Source organism: Leopardus geoffroyi, chromosome A3 (assembly GCF_018350155.1).
Source record: "Leopardus geoffroyi isolate Oge1 chromosome A3, O.geoffroyi_Oge1_pat1.0, whole genome shotgun sequence".
NCBI lineage: Eukaryota > Metazoa > Chordata > Mammalia > Carnivora > Felidae > Leopardus > Leopardus geoffroyi.
The window spans coordinates 86,851,822-86,877,325 of record NC_059336.1 but is presented as its reverse complement, the minus strand read 5'-3'; the positions used below and the strand labels follow the sequence as shown (position 1 = coordinate 86,877,325).

Below are 25,504 nucleotides of genomic sequence, written 5' to 3'. Positions count from 1 at the left end.
CACTTGGTAAGGACCCACTTTTTGTTAGTTCTTATTGTCAGTGTTACCTGGCTGCAGTAAACAGATCAGGCATCAGTGCCAGGGCAGCATCAGTGGGCTGGACACCAGGGAAACAACTGCCTCTTGGGGTTTGATATTAATTTTACCCCAATGGGGTACACACTGCGCCAAGCTGTTTAACACAGGTGTTGTCAAATGTTCTCTCTGGGGAAGTAAAAATGCAAGGTAAATAAAGCAAAGGCAGGTCCCTTCACTTTCAAGTGATTCCAAAGATGCTCCATGGTTCTCTGGGGTGGCCATACCATGGTCCCAAATGTCAAGAACACAGGGAGGCTTATATAATGATGCCCTGTATCACCCTCAAGCCCTAAGTATCTCTGCAAGAAATTTCTGCATTAAAGGTTATCTATGGGAATCTTTTTTTTTTTTTTTTATAATATATCCCAGCCAGGCAATATACACTGAAATATAAGAGGGGATCCACCAACTAAGGCATGTCTTACTGGCAAAAGAAAAGAAAGAAATTTCAGTTCTACTAACCTGAGCATCCTGTCTCATGAGAGCATCATCCAGATAATTTCCTTCATCCCTGCCACCCTGAGAAAAACAAAACAGAGAATGAGAGAGTATCCATGAAGATGGTAGTGGGGCACACTGTTAGGACAGAATGTCTGGGAACCCAAGGACATGGTAATTAGAATGCCCACAGAGGTCACACTTCCAGCCTAGGGAGAGAGGGCAGATGTCCTCTGAATGTGTTTGCATTATTCCTGTGGCTCTGGTCTGTGCCTAGAGAACATGACCAACCAGAGCCAGCAGCTCCTTCATGCTGCCTGGGCAGTCTCTGCCAGCAGAAGGGGAAGCAGAGAAACACTGCCTGCTGACTGCTCCCTCCACTGCTGTCTCCTCCCTTTGCCAGCTCACCCCACTCCTATGTCTTCCCAGCTGATTCAAGGCCTTCCTAGCCGGCAAATCTACATTGATCAATTCTGCCAAATAAGGGCTTGGAACAAAGGAGAATCAAGAGTCTAGGACCAGCAGTGGGGCTTAAGGAGCATGTGAAAATGCCTCACCCCTCACCAACATCAGCTCATGGGAAGGGCAGGGTTGAAGTCTGGGAGGAATGGTAAGGAGTAACAGGCTACTTTCCTCTGGACTGTTAGACTATTTTTTTTAATGCTTATTTATTTATTTTTGAGGGAGAGAGAGAGAGAGAGAGGGACAGAGAGAGAGAGAGAAAAGAGAGAGAGCATGGGGAATGGCAGAGAGGGAGGGAGACAAAATCCCTAGCAGGCTCTGAGCTGTCAGTGCAGAGGCCAATGTAGGGCTCAAACTCATAAACTGTGAGATCATGACCTGAGCCGAAATCCAGAGTTGGATGCTTAACCAACTGAGCCACCCAGGCACCCCTTGTTAGACTACTTCTATGGTTATGCTGTCTCAATATTCTATGGTCTAGGCATGGCTTGGCAGAGTGCTAAATCTGAAAGGCAAAGAACAAAATGGGTTAAGAAATGCTAAGAAATAAAGAGTGAGGAAAAAATAAGGAAACAAGTAGAGCAGGTCAGCATTATTAAGTAAATATCACAGGCAGAGTGTGGTGGGGTTGGAGATGATTTCTGGGGTCCTGCCTTGTTAATATTAACAGAAACAGTATTATTGTTTTACAATATTAACAGAAACAGGAAGTCAGGAAGATGAGCTGGTTTGGGGGGGAAATGAGTTCAGGTTTAGTTTAGGAGGACTGATTTGAGGTGATTGTAGACTATAAGGAAACACCTTAAAAAGCAGTGAGAAATGAGAGTCCTACACTCAGGAAGGACGTCAGGATAAAGACAAAATTGGGAAGTCATGTGAAATGTCACATGTATGCATCTTCTATTTTCTGGTACCCCTCCTCCCACACTAGCCCAGTCCTGCTTTACTTCTCATCTGGAATATTGAGGTAACTTCCTACCAGGCCTCCCACCCTCCAGTTCAACTGATCTTACACATCACTGTTACATTACTCTTCTAAAAATGCAGTTCACTCCAGCGATCCCAAACCTTTAGCAGCTCCCTACTGCTCTCCCAACAAGGGATCTCAGTTCATCTTTCCACCTTGTTCCTAGAATCACTAACCAACTGCTCAGCCAACAATTCCTTGAACACACCCCACACCCCATGTCCCCTGCCTCCTTGCCTCTTTCTGGCTGTTCTTCCTGCCTGTAACGCACTCACCTATATCTGTGCCTCTTGAAATCCTAGTGCCCTCCAAGTCCTCTCTGAACCAGCACCTCTGTCATGAAGGCTGCTCTTTGTTTCTGCAACCAGACTCTCTCCTTGAAACTTCCTTTTACTCTGTGCTCCTCCTTTGGCACTTTTCATGTCTTTATTATAGCAATCTGTGTACCTGATATATTCCTTTATGACAACATAAACTTTTAAAGCCTAGAAGTTGTCTCAATGCACTGAGTAGCAAGGGTACCTGGCATGTATTAGGTACTTATATATATAAATTTGAATAAATGGGCATGCGTGAGTAGCTAGAGTCTCTAAAAGAGAGAGGATTAAAACAGCAGAGAGGCCCATGAACAACACTTGGGGAATATTCACATCTGGCAGGATGAAAGGGTGAGCAAGGCTGGAAAAGGGGATTTGGAGCAAGCATCCCGATAGAACTCCACCCCCATCAGGAGCAGCCCACTGAGGGCGCGACTCACAGCAGACAGAGACACCAGCACCCTCTGGAACATGAATGAAGTGTCAGAGCGAATGTCATCTTCAAGGCTCTTCCCATATTCTGGCAAGAGAGCAAAGTTAGCTGCATCAGAGTAGAGTCCTGTCCAGCGCTGCGTCATGCTCCAGAACCATCTGTCCTCCCCAGGATCAGCCGGTTTACCGAAGCAGTTTGTTATGAGGGTTTTCAACCCCACACACAGTTTTTCCAAAACTGAACTCTTGTAAAATGGTCAAGGCAAGTTTAGCTTGTCATTATAGTAGAAACAATATGTTCCTGGTCCTTAAAATGAAAGGTCAAGAGGGCTGGGGCTGTACTCCTCCTCCTGCAGTTACTACTGTCCAGGAGTCTGCCCCCACCGTGGTTCTCAGTGATGGAAGGAACGGTGACTGTTGACTGGCACATGGAAAGGCAAACAGAGCAGAGTTTCTGAGCCTGTGTTTGGGGACATGCAGGGGGCTGTCAGACCCAAATTCTAGCAGCTTCCCACCAAGAGCTTCCCCAGAGAAGTTGCAGCCCTTCACAGCCCTTGGGTAGAAGATCCATTTGGCAGACACGGGGATTGGAGTGTTCGAAGGAAGTTCCCAAGGTTTAGTATCTCCTGCCCTGAACACTTACCAAAACTGTTACTGTTTTGTTTCCTTTCTACCAGAGTAGTACATGGAAAACTCAGGGAAAAACAAATAAGTAAAATGGAGGGAAAAAGACTCCACAAAACTCCACCATAATATAATCACCCAGAAATAATCATTGATACCACCTTGGTGAGTCTCCTTCCTCATTTTTCCTTATATACGTATGTTATTTTTCTTTTATTCTTTTTTTTTTAAGTTTATTTATTGGGGTAAGGGAAGACAGCATGAGCGGGGGAGTGGCAGAGAGTGAGGAAGAGAAAGAGAATCCCGAGTAGGCTCCACGCGTCAGTGCAGAGACTGATGAAGGGTTTGAACTCATGAACCACAAGATTGTGACCTGAGCTGAAATCTAGAATCGGATGCTTAACCGACTAAGCCACCCAGGTGCCCCTGTTATTTTTCTTTTTTAAAAAAATGGCATCATAGCATGCTATTTTATGATCTGTCTTTTTCACTTATCCATATACCATACCATTTAACAGAATTTAATAATATCCTTCAATATACATTTTGATGACTACATAATACTCCATTGTGTGGGTGCACCATATTTTGTTTAGTCAACCTGCTACTGATGGACATATTTAGCTAATATAAACAATACCAAGCAAGCACTATAGGATCTAAACCTTTGAGCAGTTTTTTTTTTTTTTTATTACATTCTTAGGGCAAAAAGGCATATTATCTTTTAAAGACTCTTCATAAACATCATCCTCTGGAGATTTTTAAGAGAGGAATAAATGGCTATCTTTCTTAGGTGGCTGGAGGGTATACAGTCCAGTGTGGAGGTAAGAAGTTGGGCGAGAGAGCCCCTCCAGGGCATTCCCTGAAATGCTAAGATTCATTGGTGCCACCACTTTTGAACAAACATGTTTGATTCTCTGCTTGATAATAAGGAACAACTTTCAGGGTAATAAAACACTGCACTGGGAGTGGCATCTTCACCTAAGAAGTCTTGAGAAGCAAACAGACTGTCATTTGCCTAGACAGGAAGTGGAGCTTGGAACTAAGGATCCCTCATGGTCAGTGTTTGTAAGAATAAAGTATTTTTTAAAAAAAATTTTAATGTTTATGTATCATTTTGAGAGAGAGTGCAGAGAGAGAGAGAGAGAGGCAGAGTGTAGTGGGGAAGGGGAAGAGAGAGAGACACAGAATCTGAGGCAGGCTCCAGGCTGTCAACACAGAGCCTGACATGGGGCTTGAACCCATGGACTACAGACCACGAAATCAGGACCTGAGCTGAAGTCAGATGCTTAACTGAGTTGAGCCACCCAGGTGCCCCTCTAAGAAGAAAGTTGAATCAGTAGGTAACTACCCACTGCTAGTTTACTTTTCAGATCACAGTGAAACCTCAGTGGGGCCCCTGAGAATGCTACATACGAAGCTGGTAGGTCTGGTTTATACGTCGGATCTCCTCAGGTGTTCGGGAGGCCAGGATCTCAATCAGGCAGCCCTCATCCGTGCCAGCTCCCTAAACACGAAACCCAGAGAAGAGGGAGCTATGAGTCAGTTTATAATGTTGAATCCCAGACACAGAGGCATATAACCAGGAATCTGCAGAGAAAAAAGCAACCTATTGGGTTCTAGCAACAGGATTTGCTAATTTTTAAGTTGTCCTGCCCAAATTCCAATGTTTACCATAATTGTTTTTAATAATAACAAACATTTATGGGCTGTTTCTATCAGCTGATTATCTTGCCAGGTTATGGGCAGTGTCTGCCCTCTAGAGGCTTAATCTTTCCTTGACTTCCCCTGTACATTTTTTTTTTTTTTAATTTATTTGTTTTGAGAGAGAGACCGTGCAGATGTGCATGCAGGGGAGGGGCAGAGAGAGAGGGAGAGAGAGAATCCCAAGCAGGCTCCATGCCTGACACAGGGCTCAATCTCACAACCTGAGATGAGATCAAGAGTCCAATGCTTGGGGCACATGGGTGGCTCAGTCTGTTATGCGTTTGACTCTCTCTCTCTCGCTCAAAAATAAACATTAAAAAATTTAAAAAGAGTCTGACTAAGCCCCCCAGTTGCCTGCCTCCCCCATCCCCATACTTTTCCTTTGAAAGGCAGAATCTTCTGGCAAAGACTGTTACCTCTTTGCTTTCCCAGAGCCTAGCCGAGAACCTTCCACAAGGCTATTTACTGGCATGTTCGGGGAGGAGGGTAACTGTATTTGAATTTTGTAGTTGGTCATTAAAAACAGTCAGCCTAGGGCTAAGGCACAGTGGATCTAGCACTGAGGGAGGATGAGAACCCTTTCTGCCAGTAGTGAGCCTCTGGCAGCCCCAGAGGCTCCACTGTGTCAGCCATGAAGTTTCGTGTCTCAAAAGCAGCTAACATGACAAGAACGGTCCTGAAGCTGCACCACAAGCACAACTCTAACCACTCCCCGTGGAGCCACAGGAAAGAGCAAATGATTGCATAACTTTATGGAGAACAGCTATGAAGTTTACAATTGCTATAATGTAATGTCATGTTTTCGAGTTGTCATCAGTGAAGGAAAATCTTTCTCCTGAACTTCTCCCTCCCCACTCCCACAGGGTTTTTGTCACTTTCTTGAGGAAGCTGGTCCGTGGCTGCAGAAGAAGAGGGACACACACCTTCATGGCCCGTCGCAGCTCCTGCACATCATACAGCACGGTGGGCGTCATCATTCCCACGATCACCCGCTCAAAGTTGCCACTCAGTTCCGACTTCAAGTCGTCTATCAGGTCCTGCAAGGCAAGCAAATGGCTCTGTTTAACTGCCATGCTAACTTAAACCAGCCCGGCCTCTCAGCTCTCAGCTCTCAGAGTGTGGTCCGGGATGCCTGGGGTCTCCAGACTCCTTCAGGAGGCCTGCAAGGTCAGAGCTCTCCTCATGATAACACTAAGACATTATTTGCCTTTTGATTGTCATTCTCTCCCATTTGTACAGAGGAGTTTTGCAAACGCTACTTGACATATCTACATTTCTACAATTCTGCTAAAAGGCTATTAAAATGCCCTTTTCCAAGTACATATCTGTACAAGACCAGATTTTCTTCCTATACTTCAACCAAAACCATGTATCACAACAAACGATGCAGAAGCATATATGAGAATCCAGCTGTCTTCCATTAAAGCAGGCGTTAAAGAACTTTGCAAAATGTAAAAGAATGCCAATTTGCTCACTAAATGTTAATGCTTTGGAATATATAGCTATTTTTCATTAAAATGTTATTTATATTAATATGTAATATGTGTATAGTTTTTTAAATAAATTAACAAATACATATTTTAATGCCTCAGTTTTAATTTTTAGTATGGTAAATATCAATAGATATATTCCACAAAAACAAAAAAAGTCCTCAATAAGAGTGTAAAAGGGTCTTGAGATCAAAAAGTTTGTAGACACTGACTTAAATGTATTCACTCACTTAGCAATATACTTTGAATATATTTCCAAGTCAATAATCACATATGACATTTTTAACAGCTGCTGAAATTTCTATATGTAGATGCAATATAATTTATTTAATCAGTCCCTTGTTTCTATTTTTGTGCCATTATGTACACACGCATTTAGCTATATCTTTGGGATCATTCATGATTATTTCTTAAGATTCAGTTCCTAAAAAGAAATGTAATTCTTTGGACAAAGGACCAAATTCTAAAGATGTGCATTTACATTTCCTCCTAGAACAGGTCAGAGAGTTTAAGACCCTGCTCAAGATCAACCAAAATAAGGAGCTGAGATACCGTTTAAGTCAGATCTCTGATTCTCACAAACCTGACTGCACAGCCCTCCCTATATTTAAATCTCTTGTGCATATTTTTAGGTCACATCCACACATAGTGAATGAATGAATGAATGAACAAATAAATTAGGGCTCAACTCATTAATGTTGGTCATCTTAACAAATTGTCATCAGATTAGCTTAGTTCTGAGGCTAACTATTCCAGTTCACGCATTACATGCATGGTCACACTCGTTTATGCTCATTAAAGGAATCTGGGATGGAGAAGAGTTTTAAATGCTCAAAAGATAGTCTGAGCTATGAATAATCCCACTCCCTACTGGGGTCCCAGCCAAAGTTTGCTTGCAGATGTGCTGGGGAATGCTGAGCCAGCTCTGTCCCAGCCAGGAGCTTAGGGCCAGTCTTCGAGAAACAGCTGCAGTCTGACTGGCTGTAAGGTTCTCCAGGATAGAAATTTTTATCAGAGTTACTGTACTCTGAGACCTAGAACACTCATTGATAACATTTCCTCACTCAGTAAAAAGACTCACCACACAGACAGGTTGTCAGTGATGAGGAAAGATTGGGTGGAATGGCTCTGGTGAGTGAGTTATTGAAAACAAGAGTTTGAAATAGGGTTCCCCGGGGGTGCAGGATTCAAACCAGAAGGGGTGAGTGAACACCCCGTGAATCCACAAGCTAACAAATTATATACATAGTCACAACCCCATTCTAGAATTTGAGGGGGTGTCCCCCAACTGAGAATCATCAAAGGAATGATGGGTTTATGTGGAAGAGTCAAAATAGACTAAATCCTAGGACAGCCTATTCAAAACAAACTAGATTTAAATACTGCTTTATCCACCGTGGCCTAAAAGAAGGCTGACCAGGATCAGGAAAGCAACGCTGGAGGCTCAGCCCTGCCTGGCTCACAAGGGCGGTGGTGGAATCCACCGAGCAACCAAGTCCCTACAAGAGGCTGGGTGGGAAGACACCAAGGTTGCCTTGAGCTCTGGGAACCAAGGGCTCCCAGAAATCACTCCTGGCTAAGGACAGTGGAGGTAACATGCTGAAACTGTTTCTTCTTAAGAACATCTTTAAATGAGGCAAGGGTCCACCTTTTGAAAACACAAGGCCACTTCAAGAATCTAGATCGGGAAGAGACCCAGAGAGGCTGCGGCCTACCCTGCCGATGGTGGTCTTATAGGCCGTCCTGATTTCCTGGCGCTGGGCCGTGCTGCGGTAGGCAAGGACGCTGATGATGGCATCTTCGTCGGTGCCTGGCAGAGAGCGGGGACAGTGAGTGAGGTGCTTTGAGAGAGGAATGAGAAAACAGGTTCCTGCGAGGACACTGGCGTTACCCAAACTTACACCTTTTTAACAAAAGAGGTCCTTGTTCGGTAGGTTTGTCTATTTTTTTGGGGAACCAGACACTAGATGTGAGTCTTAGCCCTCCTTTAATCAACTTTTTACCAGTGAACAAAGAAGCTAACTTGTCTGAGCATTAGTTTCCTTACCCGTAAACGTAAGTGATCATAGCACTTTCCCTTACAGAGCTGCTGCAAGCGGTCAATAAAACAAGCACGTGACTTCCTTAGCACAATGCCCCACAGTTACTAAATATTCACTAAATGCTGACTGGGATCGGGCTTTTCCCCCTCCTCTGCAATTCTCTTCATGTCTTTGGTTCTCCTGGATCTTCTATGTTCTTGCCTTTTCTCTCCTCATTTTTTAAAAAAGTTTACTTATTTTGAGAGAGCGAGCGCACGCATGTGCAAGTGGGGGAGGGGCAGAGAGAGAGGGAAAGAGAATCCCAAGTAGACTCCACATTGTCAGTGCACAGCCAGACATGGGGCTTGAACTCATGAACCAAAAGATCATATCCTGAGCTGAGCTTGGAAGCTTAAGTGACTGAGTCACCCAGTTGCCCCTTCTCTCCTTATTTTTATTTTTATTGATTTTTTTTTATACTTTGCTTAATGTAACGAGATTTTTTTTAATATTTTTTTATTTTTTTTCAATATATGAAATTTATTGTCAAATTGGTTTCCATACAACACCCAGTGCTCATCCCAAAAGGTGCCCTCCTCAATACCCATCACCCACCCTCCCCTCCCTCCCACCCCCCATCAACCCTCAGTTTGTTCTCAGTTTTTAAGAGTCTCTTATGCTTTGGCTCTCTCCCACTCTAACCTCTTTTTTTTTTTTTTTTTCCTTCCCCTCCCCCATGGGTTTCTGTTAAGTTTCTCAGGATCCACATAAGAGTGAAAACATATGATATCTGTCTTTCTCTGTATGGCTTATTTCACTTAGCATCACACTCTCCAGTTCCATCCACGTTGCTACAAAGGGCCATATTTCGTTCTTTCCCATTGCCACGTAGTACTCCATTGTGTATATAAACCACAATTTCTTTATCCATTCATCAGTTGATGGACATTTAGGCTCTTTCCATAATTTGGCTATTGTTGAGAGTGCTGCTATAAACATTGGGGTACAAGTGCCCGTATGCATCAGCACTCCTGTATCCCTTGGGTAAATTCCTAGCAGTGCTATTGCTGGGTCATAGCGTAGGTCTATTTTTAATTTTTTGAGGAACCTCCACACTGTTTTCCAGAGTGCCTGCACCACTGTCCTTATTTTTAATCTTGTTATCATTTCCTCTGAGTTTGGAAACAATTCAGACTCTCACTCAGCACTTTGCAGTTTTTTTTTTTAATTTCAGTATAATTAACATATAGTATGACATTAGTTTCAGGTGTACAATATAGTGATTCAACACTTCCATACATCAGTGAGTGCTCATCACTAGTGCACTCTTAATCCCATTCACCTATTTCACCTGGCACGTGCAGGGTTTTATGGGCTGCTCATTGCATGCACTGTACTTAGAGATCCATAAATGTGTTTTTCATTTCAAAGCTCTCTTTCCTGACCTCAGATGGTTCCCTTTTTTATAACTGCTGATGAGTTCCCACCATGCAATATTCTATCAAAACTTTATAATGCAAATTACAAGTTTTCAATGGCTTAAATTTTGCCTGCCTGTTTCTTGAAGCAGCTTTTACCAGGGGACTCGGGTGGGGGGGGGGGCTTTATTCTGATTTTTCAAAACTGGTGCCTCGTCTTAGTAACAGCTAGATGTTCATGTATGTTGGGTGAGTTTTCTGCTTCCCCATGGTTCATCCTGTATGGGGAGTTGTGATGGACTAGAGAAGAACTTCTATTGGGATATTTCAGAGAGAAATGAAAAAATATAGATTTACCAGAGTCATTCTTTGCAAGATTAGAGATCCAGAAAAGTGCAAGCTATAGGGAGGAAGCTGTAAAACTTTGTTTACACATCTTAGGGACCTACTTTCTGTTCTCTTAAAAAGAAGAAGGAAGAAGAAGAAGGTGGCGGCGGAGGAGGAGGAGGAGAAGGAGAAGAGGTATAGTACATACAACCATCCTGGTCTCCTTCAGAACTTTCAGCGGGAAAAGGTCCATTTTATGCCCACCCCTGTTTCTGTAAAAAACACCATTTTTCTTCTTTCAGTCAGTCAAGTTTGAACCCTCAAAACAGCTTTGATTTTTTTTTTTAATTTTTTTTTAATTTTGAGAGGGAGAGAAAGGAGCAAGTGCACAAGCAGGAGAGAAGGGCAGAGGCAGAGAGAGAGACTCTCAAGCAGATTCCATGCTCAGCACCGAGCCTGAGATGGGGCTCAATCCCATGAACTGTGAAATCACGACCTAAGCAGAAATGAAATCAAGAGTCAGCCACCCAGGCGCTCCATAGCTTTTTTTTTTTTTTTTTTTTTTTACTGCCCTCTCATCCTCCACATTCAAATTTCTTGCCAAGACATACAAAATCTAACTCTAAAATCTTTTTTGCATCTGCCCCCTCTTTGATTCCTACCACTACCACTCCAATTCAGGATTTTAGGGTCTTAGACAACTGCAAAGTCTGCTAACTGGTATTCTTACCTCCCTTCTAATTGGTCTTTCCAAAGTCTTGTCAGATTCATTTTCCTATAAAGAAAAACTCTGATGGTGTCTCTCCCCTGCTCAGGAATACACAAGGGCTCCCCACTGTCTGCTGGATTTACTACAGGAATGGCAGTCTGGCATTTGAGACTTTCTGCAATATCCCATTCGCTATTGTAACTATCCACACGAAAGGATACCAGGCAGCCAAATTCACAGACCTAGCTCTTCAATTATTATACTTGATCCAACTGTACTACACTCCTTTCTCCTGACCTCCTTCATTCTCAGTCTACTGGTTTGTATGTCTCCCTAATTGTTCCACGTAGTGTCATGATTGTGGCACTGGTTTCCTGGCCAGTGCCTTTGGGCCATCCCCCCCATGCCTATGATTCTACAGATGGTCTTCTCAGTAGCAACCCCAGGACCTCCCTTTGGTAGCAGCCACCTCCTGCTTTGCAAATACCTCCTGCCACAAGCCACCTTTCTGTGTATTTACTGTGACTCCCCCTAAGCCTCAGCTAAAGTGGAAAATGGGACAGTGCTCACACTCACCCCATGCCCTTTGCTTATGCTATTCCACTCACCCGAAACACATTCTCTTTTATCTCTACTGAAACAACTTATCTCCCAAAGTCCCTCTCAAATTCTGCATCCTCCAAGAAGTTTTGCCTGATGCTCCCCAATTTTTTTTTTAACGTTTATTTATTTTTGAGACAGAGAGAGACAGAGCATGAACGGGGGAGGGTCAGAGAGAGAGGGAGACACAGAATCTGAAACAGGCTCCAGGCTCTGAGCTGTCAGCACACAGCCCGACGCGGGGCTCGAACTCACGGACCGCAAGATCATGACCTGAGCTGAAGTCGGCTGCTTAACCGACTGAGCCACCCAGGCGCCCCTGATGCTCCCAAATTAAATACGATCTCCTTTCTGAACCTAATGGGATCTTATTTGCACCCCTCCTATCACTATCATATTGTGATAGCTATTATCATATTATTATAGTTGTTTCCATGCATGCCTTACCCATCTAGCATCCATGGACTAGCTGACTAGGTTCTTTTTTTTTTTTTTTTTAAGTTTTTATTTACTTATTTGAGAGAGAGAGAGAGCGGGAGGGAATGAGTGGGGGAGGGACAGAGTGAGAGGGGGACTGAAGGGGCTCTGTACTGACAGCAGAGAGCCTGATGCGGGGCTCAGACCCACTAACTGAGATCATGACCTGAGCTGAAGTCAGAGGCTTAACTGACTGAGCCACCCAGGCGCCCCTGGACTAGGTTTTAAAATGCTTGTCTCCTCCAACTGTCTGCCTTGCATTGGTCCACACAGCAGACACTGACAAGAATTGGCTATCAAATGTCTCCTGACTTTTATTTTGAGAATTCTGAATGCCATGTGGTCCACATTCTGAACTATAGTGTTCTTGCTATATACCAAAGAAGCAGGATAACATGGAAAAAGGATGGGCCATGGACATTTTCCATCTTATTTATGAAGAAGGGAAAATGAGAAGGACGTTAGATTCAGAACAACAATCTGTCCAGAGGTGGGCAGCAGGATAGTATAGTGACGTAAACTACAGCTCTGGAGTCAGACTGCCTAGGTCTGACTGCCTGGAATTGCCTAGAATCCTGACTCTAACACTTACTAGCTCCGAGATGTTGGGCACATTAGCTAACCTCATTACCTAACCTCTCTAACTCTCAACTTCCCGTCAGTAAAACAAACTGTCGATTGTTATAATCCCCATAATGTGTTTGTAGATAATCTATGTAATGCATTGTGTCTGATGCATAGTAGAATTTAATAAACATTCTCTATTATTGTTGTTGTCAATGTTGCTGTTAGTAACACTGGGGCTAACTAAAATGAGCTCTTTGGGAGGAGAAAAATTGGGAAATAAAGTTGTGTGACCAAATGTTTTTATCCAAATATCTCAAGGAGATTATAATAGCAGATACAAACCATGGGCACTTCTCTGGCCAAATGTCCACCCAGGCAAGAGGCTAACCCAGGGCAGCCTGCGGTATGCCCACATGACTACACCCACCAGAGGCCTCTGCCTGCTGTGGCTTCGTTCCACTTCTTAGACGACTTAACTTCTCTGGGTCTCAGTTTTACATCTGTGAAATGGGGTGAAAATAACAATAGCAATAGCCGCTTTCACTAAATTACTGGGTTGTTGTGTATACCCATTGAAATAATATTTGTGAAAGTGCTTTGCAAACCTTACGGCACTGTACATATACGGCACTAATTGGAAAACAAATACATTTCTGAAGTTTTACATATAGATTCAGATGGTTGTAATGCAAAACAGATTTAAATAATTGGGGCAATCCAGAATGAGTGCCTTAAATGTTAAATTCTGTAATATGAGTAATTAATGTCCTCCTGTCCCATTTGTCTTGAAAAGCCAACTTGTTCCCACTGTATTTTCTTAGAGACCTACTCATTTTTTTTGCCAGTGGACACAGCACCCTTTGTGTGACTCTGTGATATACAACACACAAGAGAGTGTTTACCCCCATGGGACACTTACCAAGCCCCTTCATGGCCTTCCTCAGGGTTTGGGCATCTTCGGTGGCACTGAATCCTGAAGCAGCTTTGACGGTGCCTCCTTTGGATGCCTGAGCACACAGAGAAAGATGTGACTGAGAGCCATCATCTCATTCAGCACACACCTGCTGAGCACCTACCATGGGTCAGACACTATTCTAGCTGCTGGGGATATGGCAGTGAGCGTGAGAGATGAGGCAAAATTAAACTACTGGGACTGCACCGAAATAAAAAGCTTTTGCACAGTGAAGGAAACCATCAATAAAACAAAGCCACAACCCACTGAATGGGAGAAGATATTTGCAAATGATATGTCTATTAAGAGGTTAATATCCAAAAAATATACATTGTTTATTCAACTCAACACCAAAACAAAACAAAACAAAACAAAACAAAAAACAAAAACAGAACACCAATAAATCCAATTAAAAATGTGCAGAAGACATGAATAGACATTTTCCAAATAAGACATATGTATGGCCAACAAACACAAGAAAAGATGCTCAACATCACTCATCATTAGGGAAATGCAAATCAAAACCAAAACAAGCTATCACCTCACACCTATCAGAATGGCTAAAATTAAGAACACAAGAAACAACAAGTGTTAGTGAGGATGTAGAGAAAAAGGAACCCTCATTGCTGCTGGTGGAAATGCAAACTGGTGCAGCCCCTGTGGAAGATAGTTTGGAGGTTCTTCAAAAAAGTAAAAATATAACTACCATATGATCCAGTAATTCCACTACTGGTATTTATCCAAAGAATGGGAATATTAATTGAAAAAGATATATGCACCTTATGTTTATTGCAGCATTATTTACAATAGCCAAGATATGGAATCAACCCAAGTGTCCATCCATATAGATGAATGGATAAAAAAGATGTGGTATATATAATGCAATGGAATGTTACTCAGCTATAAAAAAGGAATGAAATCTTGCCATTTACAGCATGGATCTAGACAGTATTATGTTAAGTAAGTCAGTCAGAGAAAGACAAATACTATAGATGCCACTCACACGTGGAATTTAAGAAACAAAACAAATGAATGAACAAAAAAACAGAATCTTAACTCTAGAGAACAAACTGATGGTTACCAAAGGGGAGGTGGGGGGGGGGGGGAGATGGGGGAAATAGGTGAAGGGGATTAAGAGTACTCTTATTATTATGAGTACTGAGTAAAGAATTGTTGAATCACTATATTGTACACCTGAAACAAATGTAACACTGTATGTTAATTATACTGGAATTTTTTAAAATAAATACATAAAAAATAAAAATTAGTTAGCCTGACCCTCTTCAAATAAAAATGAAAAACTAAAAACATCAGCAAACAAAACATAGGCTAATGACCAGTAGGGACCATCTCAGTTGGATTATGATTTAGAGATAATTTACTGATCAAGGTGCCCTGGATATTGTGAATGTATTTACTGATGTATTTATATGTGATTTCTGTGGTGGAAGGTAGTGTAAAGAAATACATATAACTAAATATAAAAAATAAATAAGTAGTTGTGGAAATTCAGTGACAGGGTATAAAACACAGAAAACTAAGGTAAAACTAGGGAGGTGGGAAGGAAAACAATGCAAACCTTAAGAGCCTGTGTAGTTGTTAGAGGGAAGCCACAGATTTTTCTGCACAGAAGCCAGAGTAAGAGGGAATTGTAATCAGCAATGAGACTCACTGGGTCTATAAAAGGAAAAGAGACCAGTTGTCCAAGAAACGCCCAGCTTCTCTTTGTACTGAGTTTACAGAGAGGACATCTGCATTACTAGAGCTCTCTGGGCTCCCTGATTTAGCAGTAGGGGGTAGAATCAAACTAGCTTTGGTTTTAAATATATCTTTCCCTCTGTGTCTGACACTAAGCATTATAAAGGCCTTTAGCAACCTATGTTTTGATATTCTGAATTCTGTTTTCTTTTCTTTAAAAATGACCTAATTAGGGTGCCTCGGTGGCTCAGCTGGTTAAATGTCTGACTCTTGGTTTCGGCTCAGGTCATGATCTCATAGTTTGTGGGTTCGGGTCCTGCATCAGACTCTGTGCTGATGGTGCAGAGCCTGCTTCAGATATTCTCTCTTCCAGTCTCTCTGCTACTCTCCCACTTGCTCTCTCTCTCAAAATAAATAAATGCAATAATTTTTAAATGACCTAATTACTCATAACAGCACTAAAATTGTTCTGCCTCATCTCCTTTCCTTTAGTTAATCTGTCAGGTGTCTGCCATTATGGTGTGCATTTGATTGGCTTAGATTGCAATGGAGAAGGATCTAAGTGATATTCTTTTTTTTTTTTTAATTAAAAAATGTATATTTATTTATTTTGAGAGAGAGAGCATGCATGCAAGCAGGGGAGGGGCAGAGAAAGAGGGAAAGAGAAAAAGAATCCCAAACAGGACGTGGGGCTCTAACTCATGAACCATGAGATCATGACCTGAGCCAAACCCAAGAGTCAGCCTCTCAACGGAATGAGCCACCCAGGCAACCCTAAGTGATATCCTTGGTGCCCAGATGTCAATAGAGTTTACACTGAGATAAATACCTTCCTTTGTCCTTAGCTGGTGCTATGTGCTTTTAAGATGCTAAGAGCTCACAAGCTGAGGGTAAGAAGAGATAGCCAAGGCTAAATTTAGGGCTCAGGTCACATAGTAAGTCTAGTTTTCCTGACTTTCCTGATAATGCCCCTTTTGTTAAATGGTGGTAGGATGTTATGGTGATGGGAGGCAACAGAACAGGGAGATGATATGAATTATTGCAAAGGGAGAAGGGTATTACATCTCATATAAGCCTTGGTTAAAATGTACCCATAGCCTTGTGCCCATGATCCAGTAAAATCTAATATTCATGGAGACAGTTCTGTCTCTTCTACATCACTCTGGGGGTCACAAACACTACAAAGGGAATTCTAATATTGGGAGAGATTTCATTTGTGGGTACTTTGCAAAGGGGACACCGTGGGCTACAGTGAGGGGTAGTAAAGCTTAGTAGGAGGGACACAGACGTCGGAGTGGGGATAGACCTGGCTTTGAGTCTTGGCTTCAACCCTTTCTAGCTATGTTGTCTATAGGAGAAGTTTTATTTTTCTCACCTGCACATTAAGAATAATGATATCCACTCACACAGTTGTTGTAATAATGAAGCAGAATAATATAACAAAGCACTTAGCATAGAGTCCAGCAAACAGAATACCCTAAAACAAAAACTCAAACTCAATGGCTATCATCATCACCACTATTATTAAATATGACTTAGGGGCGCCTGGGTGGCTCAGTCGGTTAAGCGGCCGACTTCGGCTCAGGTCATGATCTCGAGGTCCGTGAGTTCGAGCCCTGCATCGGGCTCTGTGCTGACAGCTCGGAGCCTGGAGCCTGTTTCAGATTCTGTGTCTCCCTCTCTCTGACCCGTGTATGCTCTGTCTCTTTCTGTCTCAAAAATAAATAAACATTAAAAAAAATATATGACTTCAACAACATCTCTACAGTAAATAGAAGAGTGAGATTCTTATATCTATTTCTGACAATATCTCTTAACGTAAGCTTATGTGGCAATGATGCCAAAGCAAAATCCAGAATCGAGCATCTGTACGGGTAGCAAAAACAGTGTAGAATATATCTAAGGCTCTCTGATGATTTAATTTGATCCAAAGATACAACATCGACCATCTAAAAGGATAGAGGCGGTGCCTGGGTGGCTCAGTCAGTTAAGTGTTTGACTTCAGCTCAGGTCATGATCTCACAGTCGTGAGTTCAAGCCCTTCATCCAGCTCTATGCTGACAGCTCAAAGCCTAGAGCCTGCTTTGGATTCTGTGTCTCCCTCTCTCTCTGCCTCTCCCCCACTGCGCTCTGTCTCTGTCAAAAAAAATGAATAAACATTAAAAAAATTTAAAAAAAATAAAGGAATAAAAGATTTTTATGCCCTTAGGGTGGTTCTCTAGTAAGTCAGACTTTGATCACTGTGGCTTACATCAAGTCCATCCAAAGGCCTTAGGTACCAGAGAGTGTGGGCCTTATCTGCTGAAAATCCAAACTTTCACCTATTATATTTATCTAGATATCTAGGTAAAATGCTAGATATATTATATATCTAATATAATCAGAATCTAATACTTAGTCACCTCCCTCTATACACCTGACAGAGGGAAGTAGAAATCAATGAAATTAACTTCCTTGGGCACTATTACAGACTGAATTGTAACCTCCCCAAAAGATATGTTGAAGTCCTAACCCCAGTATCTCGGAATGTATCCTTATTTGGAAATAGGGTCATTGCAGATGTAATTAATTAAATTAAGATGAGGTCATTCTGGAGTAGGGTCATTCTGGAGTGAGGTCATTCTGGAGAGCCCCTAATCCAACATGATTGGTGTCCTTATAAGAAGAAGGCATTAAAAAAAAAAAAAAAAAGAAAGAAAAAAGAAAAAACCATGGGCACCTGGGTGGCTCAGCTGGTTAGGCGTCCAACTTCGGCTCAGGTCATAATCTCATGGCTCGTGAGTTTGAGCCCCACATTGGGCTCTGTGCTGACAGCTCAGAGCCTGGAGCCTGCTTCGGATTCTGTGTCTACCTCTCTCTCTGCCCCTTGCCTACTCATGCTCGCTCGCTCTCTCTCAAAAATAAGTAGACATAAAAAAAATAAAAGATTAAAAAAAAAAGAAGACGGCACATGACGACATGCACGGGAGTTAAGCAGCAGAAAGCCAAAGGATGCCTAAGACTGCCAGCAAACCACCAGAAGCTAGAAAGAGGCCCCCTACAGGTTTTAGAGGGATCCTGACCATGCCAACACCTTGATTTTGGGTTTCTGGCCTCCAGAACTGTGAGACATCCAATTTCTATTATTTTAAGCCACCCAGTTTGTAGGACTTTGTTATGGCAGCCCTAGGAAATGAATACAGGTACTTTAATTCTTCTACTGTGTATCAGTAGCAACAAGCAAACTGGTGATTTGCTGTCAAAATTCCAACATGGCCTAACTTAGCCGCTGGCTCCACTATGAGACAGCTTTCCGAGTGAAATACTCCACAGGGTTCTTTTGGAGCTTCAGTATTGAAAAAATTTTGGATGGTGCCCAAACTCTGCAGTCGACCTTAACACAAACTGCATTGCTGAGGGACGTTACTGTGGGATTAAAACTAATATCTAACAAGATGAATCGATGGAGGGATTTGCAAAGATGTTTCAGCTTATCAATTAACATTCTTAGTGACTCATTCTTCCCGGAAAAAGATAAGCTGAGAAAATTTGTTCTGGTTAGCCCTAAAGTCACTGTATTGATCAAATTCCAAGGCATAATGTACTATTATCCATTCTGGGAAGCCAAAGGAGTCTCAGGAGGGATTCTTGTGGCAGCAAAGGAAACAGGGGTGATGTAGGAAAGAATAACAAAAATGAGCAGCTAGAAACAGGTGTTAGATCACAATCAATGAAATATTATTCAGTTATTACAATAATCAGGAAGGTAATAATGTCAAAAACTGGAATACAATACACTGGAATATTGTAGGTTCACAACCTCCTCAGGAGCTTTCTGGGTATAATCTGAAACCTAGCCCCACAGGCAGAGAGCAGGCAGAGACTGAAGAAAGAGGCAGGCCACTCCACGTCTGTAGGTGGCCCTTTTAACATTAGCAAAAGGAACTTACATATGAGGCTAGTCTTGGGCTGCAGCAAGACAAACTGATCCCTGCACTCATCCTCCAAATCTTAAAACTTTATAAAGAGGTCCTAAATGGGCTCAGTCACATACACTGTGCAGCTGTCTTCAACACATTGCCATCTCAGGGCTATATCCTTGGAGCAGCTTCTGGGAGCATAAGTGGGACCCACGTTCTAAAAGCAGGGGAAGGAGTGAGGAGCCTTCGATTGGCCAGGTCCAGCTTATGGGTCAGTCAGTGGTCATGTCTTTTTTGAAGATGATCCCCCAACAAATACTAATCAGCAATAAAAAAAGGAATCAAGGAACAAACTGCTGATACTTACAGCAACAAGGATGGATTGCCAAAAATATAACACCCAGCAAAAGAAGCCAGACGTAAAAGAGTACATATTCTATGATGCCATTGATAGAATGCTCTAGAACAGTTGAAGCTAATCTGTGGTAATAACAATCAGAAGAGAGGTTACATTTCTGGGGTGGAGTGGAGGTAGCACGGGAACTGACTCAGAAGAGGCATAAATGAACTTCCTGGAGTGAGGAAATGTTCTAGCTTCTTTAAAAAAAAAAAAAAGTTTATTTATTTATTTTGAGGGGAGGGAGGGCATGAGCAGGGGAGGGGCAGAGAGACAACGAGATAGAGAGAATTCCAAGCAGGCTCTGCAATGACAGCACAGATCTATGCAGAGTTCAGTCCTACAAACCGTGAGATCATGACCCAAGTTGAAATCAAGAGTTGGATGTTTAAGCAACTCAGCCACCCAGGTGCCCCTGTTCTATCTATCTTGATAGAGGAGTAGGTTATACGGTCCATATATTTGTCAAAACTCATCTACCAATAACCTTAAGAGTGGTGCATTTCACTATATGTAAATTAAACATCTATTTTAAAAATCTTTTAAATATTTGAATACGGTAGCTTAAAAAATTTTTTTTAACGTTTATTTATTTTTGAGACAGAGAGAGAGCATGAACGGGGGAGGGTCAGAGAGAGAGGGAGACACAGAATCTGATACAGGCTCCAGGCTCTGAGCAGTCAGCACAGAGCCCGACACGGGACTCGAACTCATGGACCGCGAGATCATGACCTGAGCCAAAGTCGGATGCTTAACCGACTGAGCCACCCAGGAGCCCCTGGTAGCTTTTAAAATATATTTTCAGAGCACCTGGGTGGCTCAGTCAGTTGAGCATTCAACTTCATCTCAGGTCATGACCTCATGGTTCGTGGGTTCTAGCCCCGCATCAGGCTCTGCACTGACAGCTCAGAGCTTGGAAGCCTGCTTTGGATTCTGTGTCTCGCTCTCTCCCTCTGCCCCTCCCCACCTTATGCTCTCTCTCTCAAAAATAAAATAGATAAACACAAAAACATTTTGTTTTTAGAAATGTATCATATGGTCATTGTAGAGATTTGGGAAATTAAAAAAAAAAGAATTAAGAAAATTAAAACAGCCATAATTCCACCATCTAGAATAAATGATTTTAATATGCCACAAAATATAATATAAACATGTTAGCAAAGTGAAGATTATAATGAATACATAAATGTTATTTATGCTTATTACTACTGTTTGAAAATTATTATACATGTGAGTAGGGTCTAAAATAAAATGATGGAAAACAACTGGGAATTACAATATTGTGACTATGTTGTGTTTTTCCTACTCTTTAAAAAATCTTTTATCTGTCCAATAAATAACAGCGATGATGGAAAACAGGCCCTAGGAGGAAAGATGAGAGCAATTGAGGTAATTTTCCTCGAGTGGAAAGCACACTAAAAGGTCACTTGGTTACAGGCTTTGCATATCGGAAGCCTGTGAGCTTACTGCAGACAGAAAGACTGTCCCATTAACTTTGAGTCCCCTGAGCCAAGTACCACATCTGGCACAAAGTCAGGACACCGTAAAACTTTCTTTTTTTAAATTTTTAATGTTTATTTATTTCTGAGAGAGAGATAGAGAGCAAGTGGGGGAGGGGCAGAGAGGTAGGAAGACACAGAATCTGAAGCAGGCTCCAGGCTCTGAGCTGTCAGCAAAGAGCGGGGCTCGAACCCACCAACGGCAAGATCATGACCTGAGCCAAAGTCAGACGCTTAACCAACTGAGCCATCCAGGCACCCCTAAAAGGAAATGAATTTTAAAATAATGCATAGAGATTTGGAGTAGATATGAGCAAGGTTTTGACTGTCAGGGATGATGAAGAAAATTGTAGAATGTCTAATGTAAAACAATGTTATGAGTATATTACCAGTTGTTCAAGATAGTTTACACGTCTATCTTCCTAAAGGAGGCCATTTAACGCTGGTGGAAACTCTGGGCCTGTCCAGGTGTAAGATTCTATTGCTATTATTTCTGCTGAGAAGACCAGGAACCAGAACCACCTGCCTGTTCAGATAACCTTATTTGGGTGGGAGAAGGAGAGCAGATGGCCAGCCTCAGGTAGAGCCTATTTGCAGCTAGGAGGCTCAGCTTCCACAACAGCATTGAACTTTGTGGAACTCTCAAAGGGATCCAATTCCCTGCCTGTCCCAAAGATCAGATAATGAAACTCTGAGGAGTCCAGTCACAGCCAAAAACAGGAGGCAGATGACAAGACCATATGGCTAACAAACACCCTTGATAAGCCTGATGAGGTTACACCAAAATGTGAATGGCACTTGTCTCCCAAAGGTAGAACCTGTGGGGTTTTTATTTTTCTTTTTTATTTGCAGAAAATTCCTAAAATGAACATGTAGTACCCCCGCAGAGATAAAACTACAACTTATTTCTGTATCTCAGGATGTCAGACAGATTAAATGGATTATCTTTTGAATTAATTTTCAGGGTCAAATGACTCACCACCCCTGAAAGAAATGAAAATAGTGCTTAAAGAAAAAAAAAGGAAAGAAAGAAACTGCCTTTTCATTTCCTTCTCTCTCCCCTCTGTTAAGCAAACAATCCTCTGTAAAGTCAACAGTCCCTGCATACACATCCTGTACCTGTCTGTGCCTGGCACCAGGTAGGGTGAGGCACTCCTCAACTTACCATGGACGTGACTCTAGATCAGGATCAGAGTTCAGTCACCCAAGCAGAAGTTCCTCTGTGATAAAAGCAGAGGGGAAATTACTGTGATGAGAGATTTAGCATTAAAATCATTAAACAGGATAATTTGTAGTTTACACAAAGTTAAACAATTAGGAAATAGCATCCACTTTCATCAGAAGGCCAGCTGTTGATTAGCCAAAGATAGAAAGGTCAGGGTAATAATTAAAGACAAACTGCTCAAACAGGCAAATGTATCACTCCGACAAAATACTTCCCTACCTGCTCTTCTGTTTGGAGATAACACATTACAGAAGTGATTGCTATTGTTTGTTAGGATGAAGTATATTACTTGTACTCAAGCCATACCTGGATTCTGAACTGTAAGCTCTAGTGGAGAAGAGGTGTCTCCTTGGAGAAAAGATAATCCAATTGCATTAGGGAGAAGTATCGCACTCCAACCCACACTCTGTTCGTGTGTGTATGTGTGTGTGCGTGTGTGTGATGGCCAGTGGCCCAGCCAACATTACGCTTGTCATTTCCAGATGACCTCTCCCTGCCACTATTTCAGGACGTACAGGTGCTTCTTCCCTATACACTCAGCTTTGTGCTTGGTTCTCTTCAGCAAGGTCGCTCAGATCTTCACACATGTACTCAGTCATTTAAAAGGCAAGGAGGGCCTTGATTGTAGGCTACGAGTCCTGGCCTCATGATAGATAGGCAGGTCTCTGAGGGATAGGCCAACTGACTTCCTGTTTCCATATCTGAGTCCTATGGGAAAGGTTTCTTTCCTAAGCATTTTGTTAGCTCCCTGATCCTCAAAAGAATCATCCTGGAACCATAAGCATGGGCATCATCTGGGAGCAGTCTCAGGCCCCCACTCCACACCTACTGCCAGAATCTGCATTTTAACAAAATTCCCCCAATACCTGTCTGCACAGTAGTTTGAAAAGCATTGGCCTAGATCGCCCTACCAAGCAGCACTTTTCAATTATTCCCTGAGAATAACTAAATCCTGCTTAACCCATTTTATTACCAATTGAGTCAGGTCTGTTCACCTTCACTTCTTATCTTGCAGCTCTCCTGAGGCTCAGCACCATTCTTCCTTGTCTCCCATCACTCACTGCACACTTCCCTTACAGCTACATAGGGGCTTAATTCCTTCCTGAGGAGAATGCCAACTTCTGGGGCACAGCCTGAGCAAAGGTGCAGAGGAGGGAATGAGCAGTGGCCTCAGGGACAATGAAGAGATGAGGCTGCTGGAGCAGAGGTCTCATTTGAGGGAAGGTTCAGAGATAAGGTTGGAAAAGCAGGTGGGGATTGATTAGGCAAGGCCTCCTATGCCCAACTGAGGAGTCAGACTTGATCTGTAGGTAATGGTAAGTAAAATAGTGGAAAGGTTTTGGTTTTTGCAGAGCAATGATATAACAAAAGGCATGCTTCAGCAAGGCTCTATTCTACAGGGTAGACAGGAGTGAGAGGAAGGTCAGGAAATCTTGAGAAAGCGCTAAGGAACAGACAGACAGAGTTAGAGGCCCGGGCAGGGTGTGGCACCTGGAACAGGATATATATGGAAAATATTTGGAAGAAATTCTGTACTGGATTTTGTGGCTCACGGGCTATATGAATTTATTCATTCAATCACCAAACTTTCATAAAGTATCTCTATATTCTAGGCACTATTCTAGTTGACAGAGATAATATAGTGAATAAGACAAAGAATGTGACTTCAAGGAGCTTTCAAGGAAAGACAGATGACAAACAAATAAATAGGATAATTTCAGATCAGTAAGATGAAAATACAACGGGACGATGCTATAGAACAGGGATCAGCAAACCACAGCTCATGGGCCAAATCTGGTTTTTGTATGGCCTACAGGTTAAGAATGGTTTTTACATTTTCAATGGTGGACAAAAAGTTAAAAGAATAATATTTCATGACACATGAACATAATATAAAATTCAAATCTCAGTGTTCATAAATACTTACTGGAGCGTGGTCACACCCGTTTATTTACATATTATCTATGGCTGCTTTCAGGCTACAGTGAGAGTTTGTGACAGACTACATGGCTCATAGAGCTGAAGATATTTAATACCTGGCCCTTCACAGGAAAAGTTTGCTGAATCCTGGGTTGGAAGATGATGTGATCAGGTTACTGAGAAGGAGCTAGCCTGGACAGGGTGACCAGGGAAGTCATCTTCAAGAAGATGATACTTGAGCTAAGACCTGAATGAGGAGAAGAGGCTCACTATTCAAAGTGCTCGAGGAGAACTATTGCAGGCAGAAGAAACAGTTAATGCAAAGGCCCTGAGGCAGCAATGAAGTTACTGTGTTAGAGGAATGAGCAAAAGCATCATGAACAAGGACCAGAGTGGCATGAGATGGGGTTGGAGTAGAGACAAGACTATAGGGGACAGGAAGGGGTATTTCTTGTCTGTCCAGAATGTGCCAGGGGAAGCTATGAGCAGGGCTCTTTGAAGCTTAGCCTCAAATTTGTCTGGAGGTCTTGTTTCATATCCTATGAATAATCAAAATGTGCCCATATCTCTCATTAAGTATAATTTATATGTGAGTTGGATTGAGCTTCTGCTAATCTGTGGACAACCTAGCAGACCCAGCTTTAAGAAGCAAGTGCCCTCCCTTTGTTTCTATGGGGTTTGGGAATTAAGGTAGTCCTCCCTTATCTGTGGTTTTGCTCAATCACAGTCCAGAGGTCATTCTCCTGCCATCACGTCAGTGGTAGCTTAATGCTACTTCACTGCCTACATCATCCACCTCACTTCATCTCATCACGTAGACACTTTATCATCTCACATCATCACAAGAAGAAGGGTAAGTACAGTACAGCCAGATATTTTTCGAGGAAGATCACATTCATGTAACTTTTATTACAGTATATCAACATAATTGTTTTAATTTAATATTAGTTCTTGCTGTTAATCTCTTACTGTGCCTAATTTATAAGTTAAACTTTATCATAGGGTCTGTATGTATAGGAAAAACCAGCATATATAGGGATCCACACTACCTGTGGTTTTAGGCATCTACTGGGGTTCTTGGAATGTATCCCCCGTGGATAAGGGGGAACTATTGTAATTGCAGTGAGGAAGGGGGCAGGGAAGGGAAACACCTCCTCAAAAAGCCAGCCTTTAATATAAATACTTCCAGTCCTTCTGACCACAGCAAGAGGTGGAAAAAATGCTTGAGCAAAACCTTATGGAAATACTGAGAGCCGTTATTCAATGACCTAGAAATAATT

General features: G+C 42.2%; 1 protein-coding gene across 2 annotated transcripts in view; it reads right to left on the bottom strand.

The window, feature by feature from the left end:
* Window positions 1-25,504, bottom strand: part of ANXA4 (annexin A4) — a 163,990-nt gene that overhangs the window by 14,881 nt on the left and 123,605 nt on the right. For both annotated transcript variants that reach the window (XM_045446349.1, XM_045446348.1), the window contains 7 exons: window positions 22,245-22,299; window positions 13,554-13,641; window positions 8,231-8,325; window positions 5,949-6,062; window positions 4,735-4,825; window positions 2,703-2,782; window positions 541-597 (listed from right to left, as the gene is read on the bottom strand). In XM_045446349.1, coding sequence (XP_045302305.1) covers window positions 541-597; window positions 2,703-2,782; window positions 4,735-4,825; window positions 5,949-6,062; window positions 8,231-8,325; window positions 13,554-13,641; window positions 22,245-22,247 — 528 coding nt within the window. In that variant the 5' untranslated portion in view covers window positions 22,248-22,299. The remainder of the gene's footprint in view (window positions 1-540; window positions 598-2,702; window positions 2,783-4,734; window positions 4,826-5,948; window positions 6,063-8,230; window positions 8,326-13,553; window positions 13,642-22,244; window positions 22,300-25,504) is intronic.